Source organism: Kogia breviceps, chromosome 11 (assembly GCF_026419965.1).
Source record: "Kogia breviceps isolate mKogBre1 chromosome 11, mKogBre1 haplotype 1, whole genome shotgun sequence".
Lineage (NCBI taxonomy): Eukaryota > Metazoa > Chordata > Mammalia > Artiodactyla > Physeteridae > Kogia > Kogia breviceps.
In genome coordinates, this window is record NC_081320.1 from 11,565,434 (window position 1) to 11,580,376 (window position 14,943).

Consider the following 14,943-nt stretch of genomic DNA (forward strand, 5'->3'; position numbering starts at 1 on the left):
ACACGGGAACCTTGCTGTCAGCCACCCTCCTCCTTCCTTTCTGCCTGTCTGGGGAATTACTTGAGCAGACCCATCATCCCCATCTGCGTTGTTTCATGGTTTGGCCTCTACCACTTCAAGTCTTCAACATTTTAAGACATCACTTTCATTCTTTTCACCTAAAGGGCCACCCTTCTTCCTATGGTTGGGGGAAATATTTTAATGATTAATGACTAGTGAGTGAGGGCCTTTTATGTGCCTGATCCTTGCGGGGAATACAGCCTTCAACAAGACAGAGACACTGCACACCCCTTGTAACAGTTCCAGAATATCAGGGAAGGCAATTTAAGGGGTTTGAGGGCTGCTGAGCCCAATGGAGGGTGGAGGGTGAGGGATGCCCTTGCCTTAAGCTCGCTAAAGCTGCCCCCCGACACAGAGAAAATGTGGGTGAGGCCTCAGAGGAAAGAGGGAAGGCCAGTGAGGGCCTGAGGCCATGGACACAACTGCTGGCCTGAATCCCCATTTCCCACTCCTGCAATTTGACCTGGACGGCTCTGAACAGACCCTCGCTAATTCGTGGGTGGGCCCAGGAGGCCGGTTCCATGGTCCATGCAGTTGCAGCACCTCAGCCAGGGTATCTTGCCGTCATTTGACAGAACAAAGGCCGAGGGCAGCAGCAGTGTCTCCCCATCTGTTCCTCCTTCCCCTCTTGCCTTCTGGCCCCCCAGCTGGAGGGGCCTGCACATCCCATTCGAAAGTCAAGGTCATTTTCCCCCTTCTTTTTTTCTGGTGCAGATCTAGCTGGAAGGCGCATCTCCAAGAGCACAGCCCTGCAGAGCTGCTGGCGGTCTTGCAGGAGGCTGGGCGGCTTGTTTCCTGAGGGGCGGCTCGCATCACCTCCCCAGCTTGGGAAGAACATAGAACCCTTCACAGCTGCACAAGACAGCCATTCAGCCCCCGAGACAATCAGGAATTCACTGGGACCAGGTTTTCCTTCTTCATGGACTGAAATGACTGTTTTATGTGCCTCTGGCTGAAATAAGGAGCATTTCTGTTGATTCCGGGTTCACCTAACTGAGCTCAGCTCCACGAGGAAGTTGAAGTTGGCTTGCAGTTCTCAGGCACACAGAAGGCTGAAAGAGCTCGTGTGTCAGCAGATATGGGCTGAATCACAAATCTGTTCAGGAAGTCCAAGATTAAAGTCCAGTTTATATTATTATGTAACAAACTCACCTGCCAAGCAACACATCCAGGCAAATAAATTGGAAATATTTTTGCACAGGATACAGCTGGGATACAAAACTCGTATTTATTTAAGACTTAGGCCACTTCTGTGGAACCCCTGAAGAAGGCAGTTTAAACATTTGGAGCAGGAGCAAAGGCCCTAAATACTCAGGAATGAGGAGCATCCTGCCAGGAGGATGAGTTCCTGGACCGCCAGGCAGGAAAGGGGGATTCTGAAATAAAAGGACTAGGAAAATGGCATACATTCAGTCTTCATATCAAAGATAAATATTTCTAAAGTACAGGCATGAAAAAAAAAAAAGTCAAATACTTAAAAGTGAACTGTTGTTACCACTTCTACACTGACAGACTAAGAATCTCTGAAACCTACTACTCCATAAAAGGCATGAGAGAACACTGGCAAAAAACAGTGAAAATCAACTTTTTCAGAATTCTAGAAATTAAAGCCTTACAACAATTCGAAGAGAATTCACTCAAGAAAAACCACTGCATCTGGATAAAATGCCTCGTGACAATGACTTGCCCTGACCTCACTCTCCTCTCCCCAGCTCCACAGCAGCCTTGAAAATCAAGAGCCCCAAAATGACAACTGAAAACCAGTACCCATAGTCCCCAGACCAGGCAGAAGAGATGGGGAGATCCTCAAAAGCCGAATCCACTCCTCCCTGAAGTGTCTTTGATTCGTATGACACTACGAATCAAAGTTCACACTACAGTCTCAGGGCCTGTCTTCAGCTGACCAGACAGACTCAAAAGCAATAAGCACATCCAGCATCCAGATCTTGGATTGTTAACTACTACAGATTTTCCTCAACTTATGATGGGGTTCCATCTCAACAAACCCACTGTAAGTTGAAAATATCATAAGCTGAAAATGCATTTAATACACCTAACCTACTGAACACCATAGCTTAGCCTAGTTTACCTGAAATGTCTCAGAACATTTACATTAGCCTATAGTTAGTTGGGCAAAATCACCTAACATAAAGCCTAATTTATAATCAAGTGTTGACTGTCTCATGCAATGTATTGAATACTGAAAGTGAAAAACAGGAGGTTGTCTGGGTACAGAATGGTTAAATTCCTGGTTGTTGACTCTCATGATTGCAGGGCTGCCCAGCATCCTGAGAGAGCGTTCTACCACATACCACTAGCCCAGGGAAAAGATCGTAACTCAAAAACACAAGCATGGTTTCTACTGAATGCGTATCACTTTCACACCATCGTGTGTGAAAATCACTAAGGGGAAGCATTTTAAGTTGGGGACTGTCTTCTCAATTAAAAGGAATCTGGGCTCCTTAGAGAAACGGGCCATTCAAGGGCCCAGGTAGGAACATGCAAAACAAGCCTGGAGCACCTCTTCCAAGTTCTTAAAGCTGTTGGCAGGATTCGGTAATTTGTGGTTTTAAGACCGAAGCTCCTGTTTCTTCCCTGTCATTCTGGATACAGTTCTGGATACGGCCCTCTTGAAACACGGCAGCTTACTTCAAGGCTAGTAGGGGAATCTAACACTTCTAATCTTTCACTTCAGGAAGAGCCCAGTCTCTTCTAAGGATTCATCTGATTAGTGAGGGTCCACCTGGGATCGTCTATCTCACTTCTGATTAAGTCAGAATCAACTGATTTGAGATCTCAGTTACACCAAAGGTAAAAACCACTTCATCTTTGGCACATAATGTAAGTTAACCATGGGAGTGAAGTCCACCCTACTGACAGTAATGCTTACTCAGCAGGTTATACAGGCTGTGTTCACTGGGGACGAGGAATCTTGGGAGCCGTCTTAGAATTCTACCTCCCACAAAGAGGGTGGGAAAAAGGGAGGATACAGGGAATCACTAGTTTTCATTAGAAACCTTTTTATGGGGCTTCCCTGGTGGCGCAGTGGTTGAGAATCCGCCTGCCAATACAGGAGACACGGGTTCGTGCCCTGGTCCGGGAAGATCCCACATGCTGCGGAGCAACTAAGCCCATGAGCCATGGCCGCTAGGCCTGCGCGTCCGGAGCCTGTGCTCCACAACGGGAGAGGCCACAACAGTGAGAGGCCCGCATACCGAAAAAAGAAAAAAAAAAAAAAAAAAAACCTTTTTATGTTTTCATAATTCATTAATCCAAAATAAATCCCATAACAAATTTTATTTCACAGTACATTTTTGCCTATATACAATTTCATTTAAAGATTACATTCAACCAAATCTAAATGTCAGTAACTTAATAAGAGCCACCATTTTTAATGTACCAATAAGAAAAAATAACCTGCTAATGAAAATATGATATTCTATCAACTGTGAAGTACATCCCAATTTCAGAGATGTTGAGCACAAAAATAAATACACTCATTTCTTACTGTGTGCTGCCTGCAGGAGCCCAGACGGTGAATACAGCCTCCTGTGAAGACGGCAGTGAGTGGCGACCCATGGCCTTTGGATGGACAAAAGTAGCTTATCCTTGGCTCACATGTATTAGCCTGCCTTGGCTGCAAGTAATATAAAGCCCAAATCAAAATGGCTTAAACAGTAAGGAGAATATATGATTTCATGTGCCATAACATGGAATCTGAAGGTTGGCTATCTCCTCTCTAAGAGTGGTGAATTCCATGATTCAGTTGTTCTCACGGACCCAGCTTCTTCCCATCTCTTTTCTGTCATCGTCAGCTGCTTAGGTGGCTCCCCTTGAGGTCCCTAAGACAGCTGCATCCGTTCTGGGAGTCTATTTAGACATGGCAACGTCTAACCTCTTCCCGTCTCTCTCAAGAGATGTTAGCTTTTCCAGAAGCACGCCAGAGGACATGAATTTGTATTTCAAGCTTAAACCAATTACTGGCAAGAATGGCACTTCCACTAGTTGTTGAGACCAGTGGTTTTCAACGGCCGTATGTAGAATCATCTGGGAACAACTGAAAAATCTCATGTCCACATCCCAGGCTTTCCCCCAAACTCCCCAAAATCACAATTTCTGGGAGTGGGCCCCAGGCATCAGTATTTTTTTAACCCCTCAATGGTTATGATTATTAAAACTAGTCAGTGAACTGAGGTACCTGTGCCTGAAGTCAGGAATCCTATTAAGACAGGGAGCAGGTCATTCAATACCTCTGCGCCTGAATTCCTGACGTTCTACAACTAGATCAAGTTAACACACTGGAAGACTACATACTTGACTTCTATTCTCTTACCAAATGACAAAAATTGAGTTTTGCTGTCACGTGGCTTTCAGTAACTGACCGTAAAAAAGTTACATGAAAACTGTCACAAGAATCTTAGAAATAAGAATTCTCTCCATTCTACTCAGTGATTTCCATAATGAAGACCTACATAAGAACCGTTTTTATGAAAGTATTACTAGAAGAGTTAGGCTTTGCACCCTCCCTCTTTTCTGAAAATGAGAGGTAAATAGATAACCACTTCATCCTTTTTGTTTTGGCTCCAAAAAGACCAGAGACAGGGCTTCCCTGGAGGTCCAGTGGTTAAGACTCCATGCCCCCACTGCAGGGAGCACGGGTTCAATCCCTAGCTGGGGAACTAAGATCCTACATGCCACGCAGTGCAGCCAAAAGAATTTTGAAAAAGATCAGAGATAAATTTAATACAGCCACGATAACGATGCTGACCAAATGACATGTAAATCCATGTACAGCTTTCCCCATTACAACTTTCTGGCTTATATTTATTTCCTCTGGTTCAGATTTTTTTTTTTACCTATGGTATTATTATACTCATACTTGCTTGGAGCTGCATCAATGGTCAGTGAGATTTCCTTCACAAGAGGAAACCCAAGAGAGCAGAGAGGAGCAGAGGCCAATGGGCACTAAAGCCTCGTATGGCCGAGATGGCCCGACTTCAGAGCACCTACAACCAGGCAGACAAACAGACCTTGATTCAAGGTACAACACAGTACAGGCATGACTGAAGCAGTACATTGGGAAATCTGCTCTGAGGAAAAGCTCTTTGGAGAATTGTAGAGAAGAAAGTGGAAATTGGAGGCTGGAGTCCAGTTGGAAAGGGCTGTAATAACCCACAGACTAGAGACCCACAGCCTGATGGCTGCTTTACGTGCACAGGGCACATCTAAGGGAAAACGTCTCTCCCTCAACTTGACTTAACACAAGTTAAGAGATTTCACTGACACAGCTATGTCTGCCTCTTCAAAATAATGATAGTTGTAGCTATTTAAACTTCTCTCTCACTCTCTCAAATCTCTGCTTGGTCTTTTAAGTTTACAGGTGAGATGGGTACTGCCTCTTGGAATATAAGAATTACTTTTTTCTTATACATAAACTTTATGTCAGCCAATGTTAGCTTATGTACAGGTTGGCCATAAACTGTACCTTCTACAATTGTGCCCTATGACAAGATCTTGAATTCCTTTAAACTGTATGTGATCTTTAAAGAAGATATGAAGTATCAATTCTACAGGTAATATAAACACTCTCTTGTACAATTTCATTAAATTATTGAAGCTTCTTGTAATGAACCCTCTTAAAGCATCAACTCAGCCCCTCTCCCCTGTGACTTCCTCTGGACGTTTCTAGTGCATTATCTTTCCCTCCTTCCTATCACAGCCATGGAGTGAACGTGGAAGGCCGCAACGGGCGCTGAGAGATGACTCACTCTCAGCTCACACACTCCTGATGCTAAGGGCCCAGGAGGCACTGTTGTTTCTTACTTTCCCAGGTCTTGTCTGATGTACCTTTGCTTGAGTATAAGGAATTCCCTTTCTTGCTTTTGTGGGATTAGGTTACAATCAAAATAATTCTGACTCGTATTTTCAGACAAGACTTTGATAAGAAGCGTCACTAACTTTGGTGGACTCTAATGTATACAGCAAGTTAGTGATGCTATTATTTTTCCCAGCAATAAAACAATATTATGATAATAGTTTCAATTTCATTTTTCCAATGATAATCAGTATCACTATATAAAAGTACATATTTAGAATCTTATTATTCATGATTGGAAAATTTTGTATTGGAATATTAAAGATATCACCACACTCCTAAAATTTATGTTCTGCAAGTGTATAATCTGACTACAGTTTATGAACCAATGAGAAAGATAACCATTCTTATATTTTAACAACAAAAAATTTAAGAACTCCAGGTTTAGGAATGGTATAGCAAGAGACACTGCTCTGTTTTATTTATAACAGTAAGAAATCAGAAACAACTTTTTGGTTCAACAATAGGAAACTGCTTTTAAAAAATCACAGAACCATAATTTAAGCCATAAAACAGAACTGCAAGCAAACAATAAAAATATGATGTGAATGTATTTAATGACATGAAAAGATCTAGCTGTATATTCATTGTCTATTACCCCAATGTCTTCCTAGTGGAACCTACTAGTTTTCTCTCTTCCATCCTCACTCAGCCTAACCTTTTTCCTGTTTTACTGAGAAAACGCAATCAATCAGAAGAGACTTCTGCAATCTACTACCCCAACATTTACCCACCAGCCAGCATCTCTGTCACATATGCTCCTCCCCTGTTTCAATGACTGGAACCATCTTGGTGAAGACCAACCCTTCACTTAAGACACTACATTCTGTCCCTCGGCGCCACCCACTGAAGAGTTGCACATCACTGTAATGACACAAGAGGGCGCTTTAAATGAGAAATCTTGTAAACCACTCCAAATCAAGTCTTGAATAGTCTTGAACAGGCAGACACAAACACTCTTAATCCATACAAAGCTACAGAAGAGAAAACAAAAACACATGAGCTGGGCTTCCCTGGTGGTGCAGTGGTTGAGAGTCCTGGTCTGGGAAGATCCCACAGGCTGCAGAGCGGCTGGGCCCGTGAGCCATGGCCGCTGAGCCTGTGCTCTGCAACGGGAGAGGCCACAACAGTGAGAGGCACACGTACAGCCCCCCCCCCCAAAAGGCAAGCACAAATTAGGACCAAAAGACAAAGCCAAAGATTGAGACAAAATATTTGCAAATTATATATGTGATAAAGGATTTATATTCAACATATATAAAGAACTCTTAAAACTCAATAATAAGCTTACAAACCAATTAAAAAATGGGCAAAGATCTGAATCCACCAACAGCACATGAAAAGATGCTCAACACCATTAGTCATTAGAAAAATGCAAATTACAACTACAATGAGATTCCAGCTCACCCCTAACAGAAAAGCTATAATCAAAACAGCTGACAAAAAAAAAAAAAAAAAAAAAACAGCTGACAATAACAAGCATTAGTGAGGATGTGAAGAAACTAAAATCCTCCTACATTGCTGTGTGGAATGTAAAATGATGCAGCCACTTTGTAAAACAATGTGGCAGTTCTTAAAAAGTTAAACATGTATTTACTGTCAGACCTAGAAATTCCACTAAAGTAGTAACCTACTCAAGATAAATAAAAATGTATGTCTGCAAAGCTAATAATAAGCTCATCCTGATTTTTCTGCCTACCAATACTTCCTTGATGCAACCTAAGGTTTTCTGTGATCTCAAGTAGTCACCTCTTGATCCCATGACCTAGAAATAAGTCATCCCTGCTTGAGGAAATGAAAAAGTACTTCAAATTAACACAGGTCCAAATCTACCCTGAACTGACAGCCACCCACCAGCACCAAAAAGTTCCACAAAACCCACCTGTTCCTAATTGTACCACCAAAAAGGGAAAAAAGTCCTTTGAGTCCTTAGATGAGAAGTTCCTCAAGAGAATATTCATTTATGCATTTGGTAGCTTCGTAACATTAATTTTGTGTGATATCTCCAAGGCATATTTTGACAATATATTAGAATTCTCATTTTCCAAAAAAAAAAAAAAAGTATGTCCACAACACAAAGATTCACACACAAATGCTCACAGCAGAATTATTCTTAATAACTAAAAATTGGAAATAACACAAATATCTATCAATTGGTAAAAGGATTTTAAAAAGTGGTATATCCATACAATGGAATAATGGAGCAATTTTTTTTTTTTAATCACTGATATATGCTAAAGCATTGATGAATCTCTAAACCATTATACTACATGAAAAGAGCCAGAAGCAAAAGACCACATGCTGGGGCTTCCCTGGTGGCACAGTGGTTGAGAATCCACCTGCCAAGGCAGGGGACACGGGTTCGAGCCCTGGTCCAGGAAGATCCCACTTGCCACAGAGCAACTAAGCCCGTGTGCCACAACTACTGAAGCCCACACACCTAGAGACCATGCTCTGCAACAAGAGAAGCCACTGCAAGGAGAAGCCCGCGCACCGCAACTATAGAGAGCCCACGCACAGCAAAGAAGACCCAACACAGCCAATAATAAAAAACAAAACAAAGAAAGACCACATGTTGAAATTTATATGAAATACTCAGAAAAGGCAAATCTAGAAAATTCATTAGTGGGATTGGGAAGTGACCGCAAATGGGTAAAAGAAATCTTTTGGGGGTGTCAAAAACCTTCTAAAACTAGATTTTGTGATGCTACGCAACTCTGTAAATTTACCAAATAATATTGAATTATACACTTAAAACAAGTGATATATAAATCATACCTCAATAAAGCTGTTTTTAAAAAAACTAACAAAGTAAAAGGGTCCAAAATAGTCAAGGTGCTCCGGAAGAACATTAGAAAAATTATCAAGCTATATCAAAATCCAACAAAGCTCCAGTAATTAAGGCAGTAGAGTACTAGAGCAAAAGACAAAAGGAACAGAACGGAGACCCCAGAAATAGACCTCTGTTTGAAGGAAACTCGATATATACCAAAGGGGGCATTACAAATCAGTGGGGAAAGGGCAGTCTTTTCAGTTGAACGGTTCTGGGAGATTGGTTATCCATATGGGGAAAAAAAAGAAAATCAACTCCCTATAGCACACTGTTTAAAAAAAAAAAAAAAATCAATTAGTCTTAATTCTTCCCTTTTCCCTATACCCACAGCTGCCCTCTTTTTCGTGTAATTAAAAATTTTTTTACTGAGGTATAATTGACATATAACATTATATTGGCTTTAGGTGTACAACATAACTCAGTATTTGTACAGATTGAGAAATGATTGCTACGATAAGTCTAGTTACCATCTAACATCATACATACTTAACCTTTATGATTTACTCTCTCAGCAACTTTCAAGTATGCTCTACAACATTACTGACTATAGTCACCACGCCGTACACTACAGCCCATGACCTATTTATTTTATTGCTGGAAGTTTGTACCTCTTGACCCCTTTCTTCACCTGTTTCACCCACTGCCCAATCCCCATCCCCTCTGGTAACCACCACTCTGTTCTCTCTATCTATGATTTTGGTTTGGTTTTATTTGTCCATTTGTTTTTGTTTTTTAGACATAAGTGAAATCATAACAGTATATTTCTTTCTCTGACTTATTCTGCTTAGCATAATTCCCTCAAGGTCCCTTCAGAAAAATTTTCATGTAATTTAGCAATTCCTCCCACATGGAAAGTACAGAAAGTAGAGTATACTTTCTTACTCCCTGACTTTGGGCTTGGCTATGTGACTTACTTTGGGCAATGGGTTGTAAGTAAACATGATGTGATACAAACAAGGCCTTGCCCTCTCGTCCTTCTGCCAATGCCATGAGAAAAACATGCCCCAGCTAGCCCCTTGGTCCCAGGAGGAGAGTGAGACGAATGTGGGGCAGAACCATCCCAGTGGTTCTGCTTTATGAAGCACAACCAACCCAGCCAGAGCCAGCCTGTATCAGCCTATTCCCAGTCAATCTGCAGATGCATGGAAAAAGAAATGTTTATTTTTATATGCTACTGAGAGTCTTGTGGTTGGTTTTAAACACCATTATTGTGACAACTGTTAACTGACAGAATTTCCAAAGGATTAAAACATAAATGTAAAAAGCAAAACTACAAAAAACTATAAAAAATTAAAGTACTTTACAGCCTCATGATAGGGAAGGATTTCTTACATAAGACACAAAACACAAAACCTACCATAAAGAAAAAGATTGCCAAAACAAGTAATTCTTCTCACTGAAATGCCTTTAAAGAAGTGAAGACAGCCCACAAAATGGGAGACTTGTCACACATATGTCACAAACAATTTATATATAAAAATCAATTTATAAAGGACAATCAGCCCAATAGAAGCATAGGCAAAAGACATTAATGTCATTTCACCAGAGATGAAGCTCAAAAGCCAGTAAGCAGAAGAAAAAATGCTGAACTTTATGAAAATAAAGCTATGTGGCACCATTTTTACACCCATTAAATTGGTCAAAAAATTTAAACTTGTGACAATATAAAGCATTAGTGAGTGGGGAGCAACAGAAATTCTTTTATACAGTTGATGGCAATAAAAACTGTTATAAGTACTTCAGAAAAGATTGGTATTATCTTAAGTTTTAAGATGATACAACAATTCGATTCCTTGGTACACTCAGGACAACTCACACATATTTTCATCAGAAGACATGTAAAACAGTTATTTATAATAACAGTTTATATTTTAAAAATTGAAAATAACCTCAATGTCCGTCAATAGTAGAATGACTAAACAATTTGTAACATGTTCATAGAATAAATGCTATACAAGAGTAAAAATGAATGACAGCTGCATGCATATACATGAATGAATCTTACAAGCATAATGCTGAGTGAAAATAGCAAATCACCAGTAAGTATAGAATATGATACTGTTTAATATCCAAACCCAAGCAAAACTAAATATAATATTTGGTGAATCATACACATTTGGTAAATTTACAAAGAAACAAAACAAGAATAAAAACACAAAGACAGTGACAAATCCAGAAAGGGAAGCAAGTCCATGGAGATCCACATATATATCTATTTATATGTATCAAGTATTTTAGAAGTTTTTAGTGGGGTAGGTGAGAGAAAAAGACCTCTATTTGAGAAAATGTAAAAAGGCCTATGTCCCCATGCCAATTTCTAGAGACATTTCAGAGGGGGAAAAAAGTGTTAAATCATTAATTTTACCTTTTTTATGTATTTCATTTTCATGACGACTTCTTTTCAGGATCCAAAACCTAATATGGGGGGGAAAAAAATCACGCAATCATTTTTATGCATTAAATTCAGGTACATAATCATACTCTTGTAATTCTCTAAAGATTCCAATAATATTCATCCTAGTAATCATCTAATAATATTTACTATAAGGGGAACTGGAAAATGACTTTTACATTTATCATTTTTTCCCACATACATTCATGCTAATTAACAACCAAATATTTGGTATAATTTCTAATTCCAGGGTAACCCTTCATATTTCACAACTAAAAATATCCAAAAACAAGTACCTCTGACTTTCTAATATTTGCATATAGTCAAGGGAACTTCTGCCACAAGATGGAATGGTTTGGTTTTAAAAGGATCTTTTATTTTCACTTATATTTCAGTTTAATTTTGAAGAGACTAGCTCCAACTAACAAATGGGAAATGAAAGAACATAAACGACTATTATTTTTCAATTACCTTTTCTTACATCTGAAAGAATATTTGAAGAAACTTTGAAATCACTTACTTTGAAATAACATACTTAAGCATGTTTTGACATAACCCTAAAATATTTATCAACCAATAATCCTTAACTTTCCTTCTAAGAGTGTAACAGGAGTACTATTTCTCCTATTTGCTTTGTTTTCCTTTGGTTAACTTAACTACTAAGGTTGCTAACTACACTGAAGGTTTAAGAACATTCCAATTTAGACCAGCAGTAAGTATAAATTTTCCTTTAAGCTACAAGGAAAAATATACAAATGAATTTTCTAAACTGAAGTAAATCCTTAGATTATCAGTCCTAATATAACCCATATGCTACCCTATGAGGCACTCTCCTTAAGGAACTGTGAGTGTCTTTTCAAATTCCACCCTTAGTTCAAAAGTATTCTTTAAAAAAGAAAAACAAAAATTAAAATTGTACTTACTCTAGCCAACAGTTCTTGTGTTTCAGCAGTCAGTGGAGCATGTGAAAACTTGCAATATTCTCCCTGATAACATTTTGCTCCTGTATGGTAAAACTTGCAAGGATATTCATGTTAACCCAAATGTTAAGGAAAAGAACAACTGTAATCCAACTAAAATAGTTTGTTATTAATTTAGTAACTTTATTTTTCCTACATAAAGTTCTTTTCTACTAGTGGAAACAAATTCTCTATTTAAAATATGAGACAGTAAATTAACTGGGTTATAAGAAAAATCTAATTTTAGGATGATTATGAAGTTTATTGGCTATCACAGGACACTTTTTTCCTTCATAACACTTCTTAAAATAAACTACAGGTATATTTCACCAATATAAGAGAGGGATGTGTATTTTAAATACTTTGAGAAATGGGATTATTTTTAAAGCATTCTTTTGCAGTGGGGGGATTAAAGTCAATGACAATGATGTCTTACAAATCTGGATCCTTCATATAATAGGCTTGTATAAAATAGGAACAATTTATACGGCTTCGATATTGTTTTCTAGGAAAAATTTCTCAAGTTAGAATTTGCGATTCCTTGTATTGAATGACTGAAGGAAAATAACTTTTGTGTTGATCAAAGGTCCAATTACCCTAAAATGTTTATGTTCGTATTTTTACAACACATCTAGACCATTTACACTTAAGAGTTAGGGTTATTCTTCGAATTAAGGGACAATGAACCTCTATACAGTACAGAATGTGCAGAAAATGAGTACTCCCAAACTGTGTAATTCCTGCCTCTTTTATGAAGTAGATTACATGAATATAGATTCAATTAGTGGATGTCACAGCAGAAATTCAGAGAAAGTTTTTCTGGATAGGTCTGAATAGGTCTCATCAACCTGTTACACTACTCAGGTTGAGAGCATGTGCAATTGAGAGAATTTCTAAAGACTCTTGCTTGGGGGAAAAAGAAAAAATATCTGTGTACAATTTAATCACTTCAATACTGAGTTGAGCTTGGGTAATGTAATTTTGCCATGGCTAGAACACTGATTTCACTCAAAATTTTACATTCATGTAAATGTTTATGAAAACTAAAGTACCTTGTGATAAAGGATATTATGCAAATACAGACAGTTTTCACCTCTGGTACAATATCCTTGGACATAAAACTTACACATTTCCTTTTTCTTCTCTATCTCTGCAGCATGATCAAATTTACACTGGTCTCCCTGGGCCAAAAGAACGAACAAGGAAAAACCATTATTCCTCATAGTTAAGTCATTACAATTCCTACTTAACTTAATGATTCTAGAAGAAAACAAAGTCTTAGAAGCAGTACAGTCTAATTCTTAACGAGCTATCATAACCACATCACATATATATATCTGCTTAAAAATCTGTCAAGTCCTTAATATTTTTAACACAAAGCATTTTTAAAAAATTATCTACTTTCCTAAACATAAAAGAATATTTCAGTAAAATTTTCTAACTGAAACTTTCCCAGAAGGAAACGGTTCTAAAATTGTACAGGTATGCTTTTGGAGTGTCTAATAGAAAGAGGAGTTGGTTTTAGTACATTTTTGTTATATCTTACATTTTAGCATATTTTTGCTTACACATTTTTTATACCTTAATACATTTCCTTTCAAGAAAATATTTACAAATTTGTTTTCCCTGGCGTTGCACCGTATGTTGGTTGATGAATCCCTGACTCATTCTCACAGGCTGCTGCTTCTCTTTAAGTTTACCATCCTTTGAAAACAAAAACAAAAAACTAAATGTGAGAAATAAAAAATTAAATATTTTATTCCACCGTACAAAAAAATGTTTTTTCTAAATTAATTAATTAATTAATTAATTTTGGCTACATTGGGTCTTCGTTGCTGTGTGCAGGCTTTCTCTAGTTGCAACGAGCGGGGGCTACCCTCTATTGCGGTGCGTGGGCTTCTCATTGTGGTGGCTTCTCTTGTTGCGCAGCACAGGCCCTAGGCACACGGGCTTCAGTAGTTGTGGCTCACGGGCTCTAGAGCGCAGCCTCAGTAGTTGTGGCACGTGGGATCTTCCCAGACCAGGGATCAAACCTGTATCCCCTGTATTGGCGGGCAGATTCTTATCCACTGCGCCACCAGGGAAGGCTGTACAAAATTATTTTAAACCACCTTTGAAAACATTAAAAAGTAACTCTTCTGAATTGGCCTGCAGGTAAGATGTGGACTTTTGTACATCAGTTGAAAAAAATGAATGTTTTGTCAGTTTCAACAGCATTCCATCACTGAACACTATGAATATGAATATTTTATTGTACCTTGCCCTCGTTTTAAAAAATTAATTTAAAAATTTTAAAAGGAAAGTACCACTACTTTTAAAAAGTGAAGTCTAAGAACAAGGCTCTTTAGAACAATGGGGACAAACCTCAAAATCATAAGGTAAACCGCAAGTAGTGTGATCTTTCATTTCAATGAGATGCTCACTACGTGTGAGCTGAGTGTACTGATGACCTCAAATTAACAAACATAATTAGAAACATACCCTCAAAAATGGTAATAAAGGTATGAAAACAAAAGGGGAATTTCATTTTAGGTCTTTAGAAACATAAATCACTTTTACTGTGTTAACTTGTGGTACAACTTACAGCTTCTACGTACCACATACCCACATACAGTCTTAGGAAATCAGTAAGTACAAAGAAGGGCCCTGGCTGTATATTTATGTGATCTGCTTTGCAATAATATCAGACTTCCACTTAGCACCATCAAAATTATGTGTCTAATAAATATGTCAGTTTTAACTCTGGGTTTTATTTTGATTATGTTATTGAATTCTAACATATATGTTTACAATTTGTTCCTCATGTAGCAGGGCTGTCAGCTTT

The 14,943-nt window shown here is 38.6% G+C and overlaps 1 protein-coding gene across 4 annotated transcripts in view; it reads right to left on the reverse strand.

The window, feature by feature from the left end:
* The window catches only part of ZC3H8 (zinc finger CCCH-type containing 8), a 43,519-nt gene that overhangs the window by 13,127 nt on the left and 15,449 nt on the right, over positions 1-14,943 (reverse strand). For 2 of the 4 annotated variants that reach the window (XM_067007236.1, XM_067007235.1), the window contains exons 5-9: positions 13,701-13,823; positions 13,189-13,300; positions 12,084-12,193; positions 11,134-11,183; positions 6,322-6,799 (exon numbers count right to left, since the gene is read on the reverse strand). In XM_067007236.1, coding sequence (XP_066863337.1) covers positions 11,154-11,183; positions 12,084-12,193; positions 13,189-13,300; positions 13,701-13,823 — 375 coding nt within the window. In that variant the 3' untranslated portion in view covers positions 6,322-6,799; positions 11,134-11,153. Of the gene's footprint in view, positions 1-6,321; positions 6,800-8,501; positions 11,184-12,083; positions 12,194-13,188; positions 13,301-13,700; positions 13,824-14,943 lie in introns of those variants that run through there. The other 2 variants (XR_010835374.1, XM_059079107.2) reach the window with 2 other exon arrangements.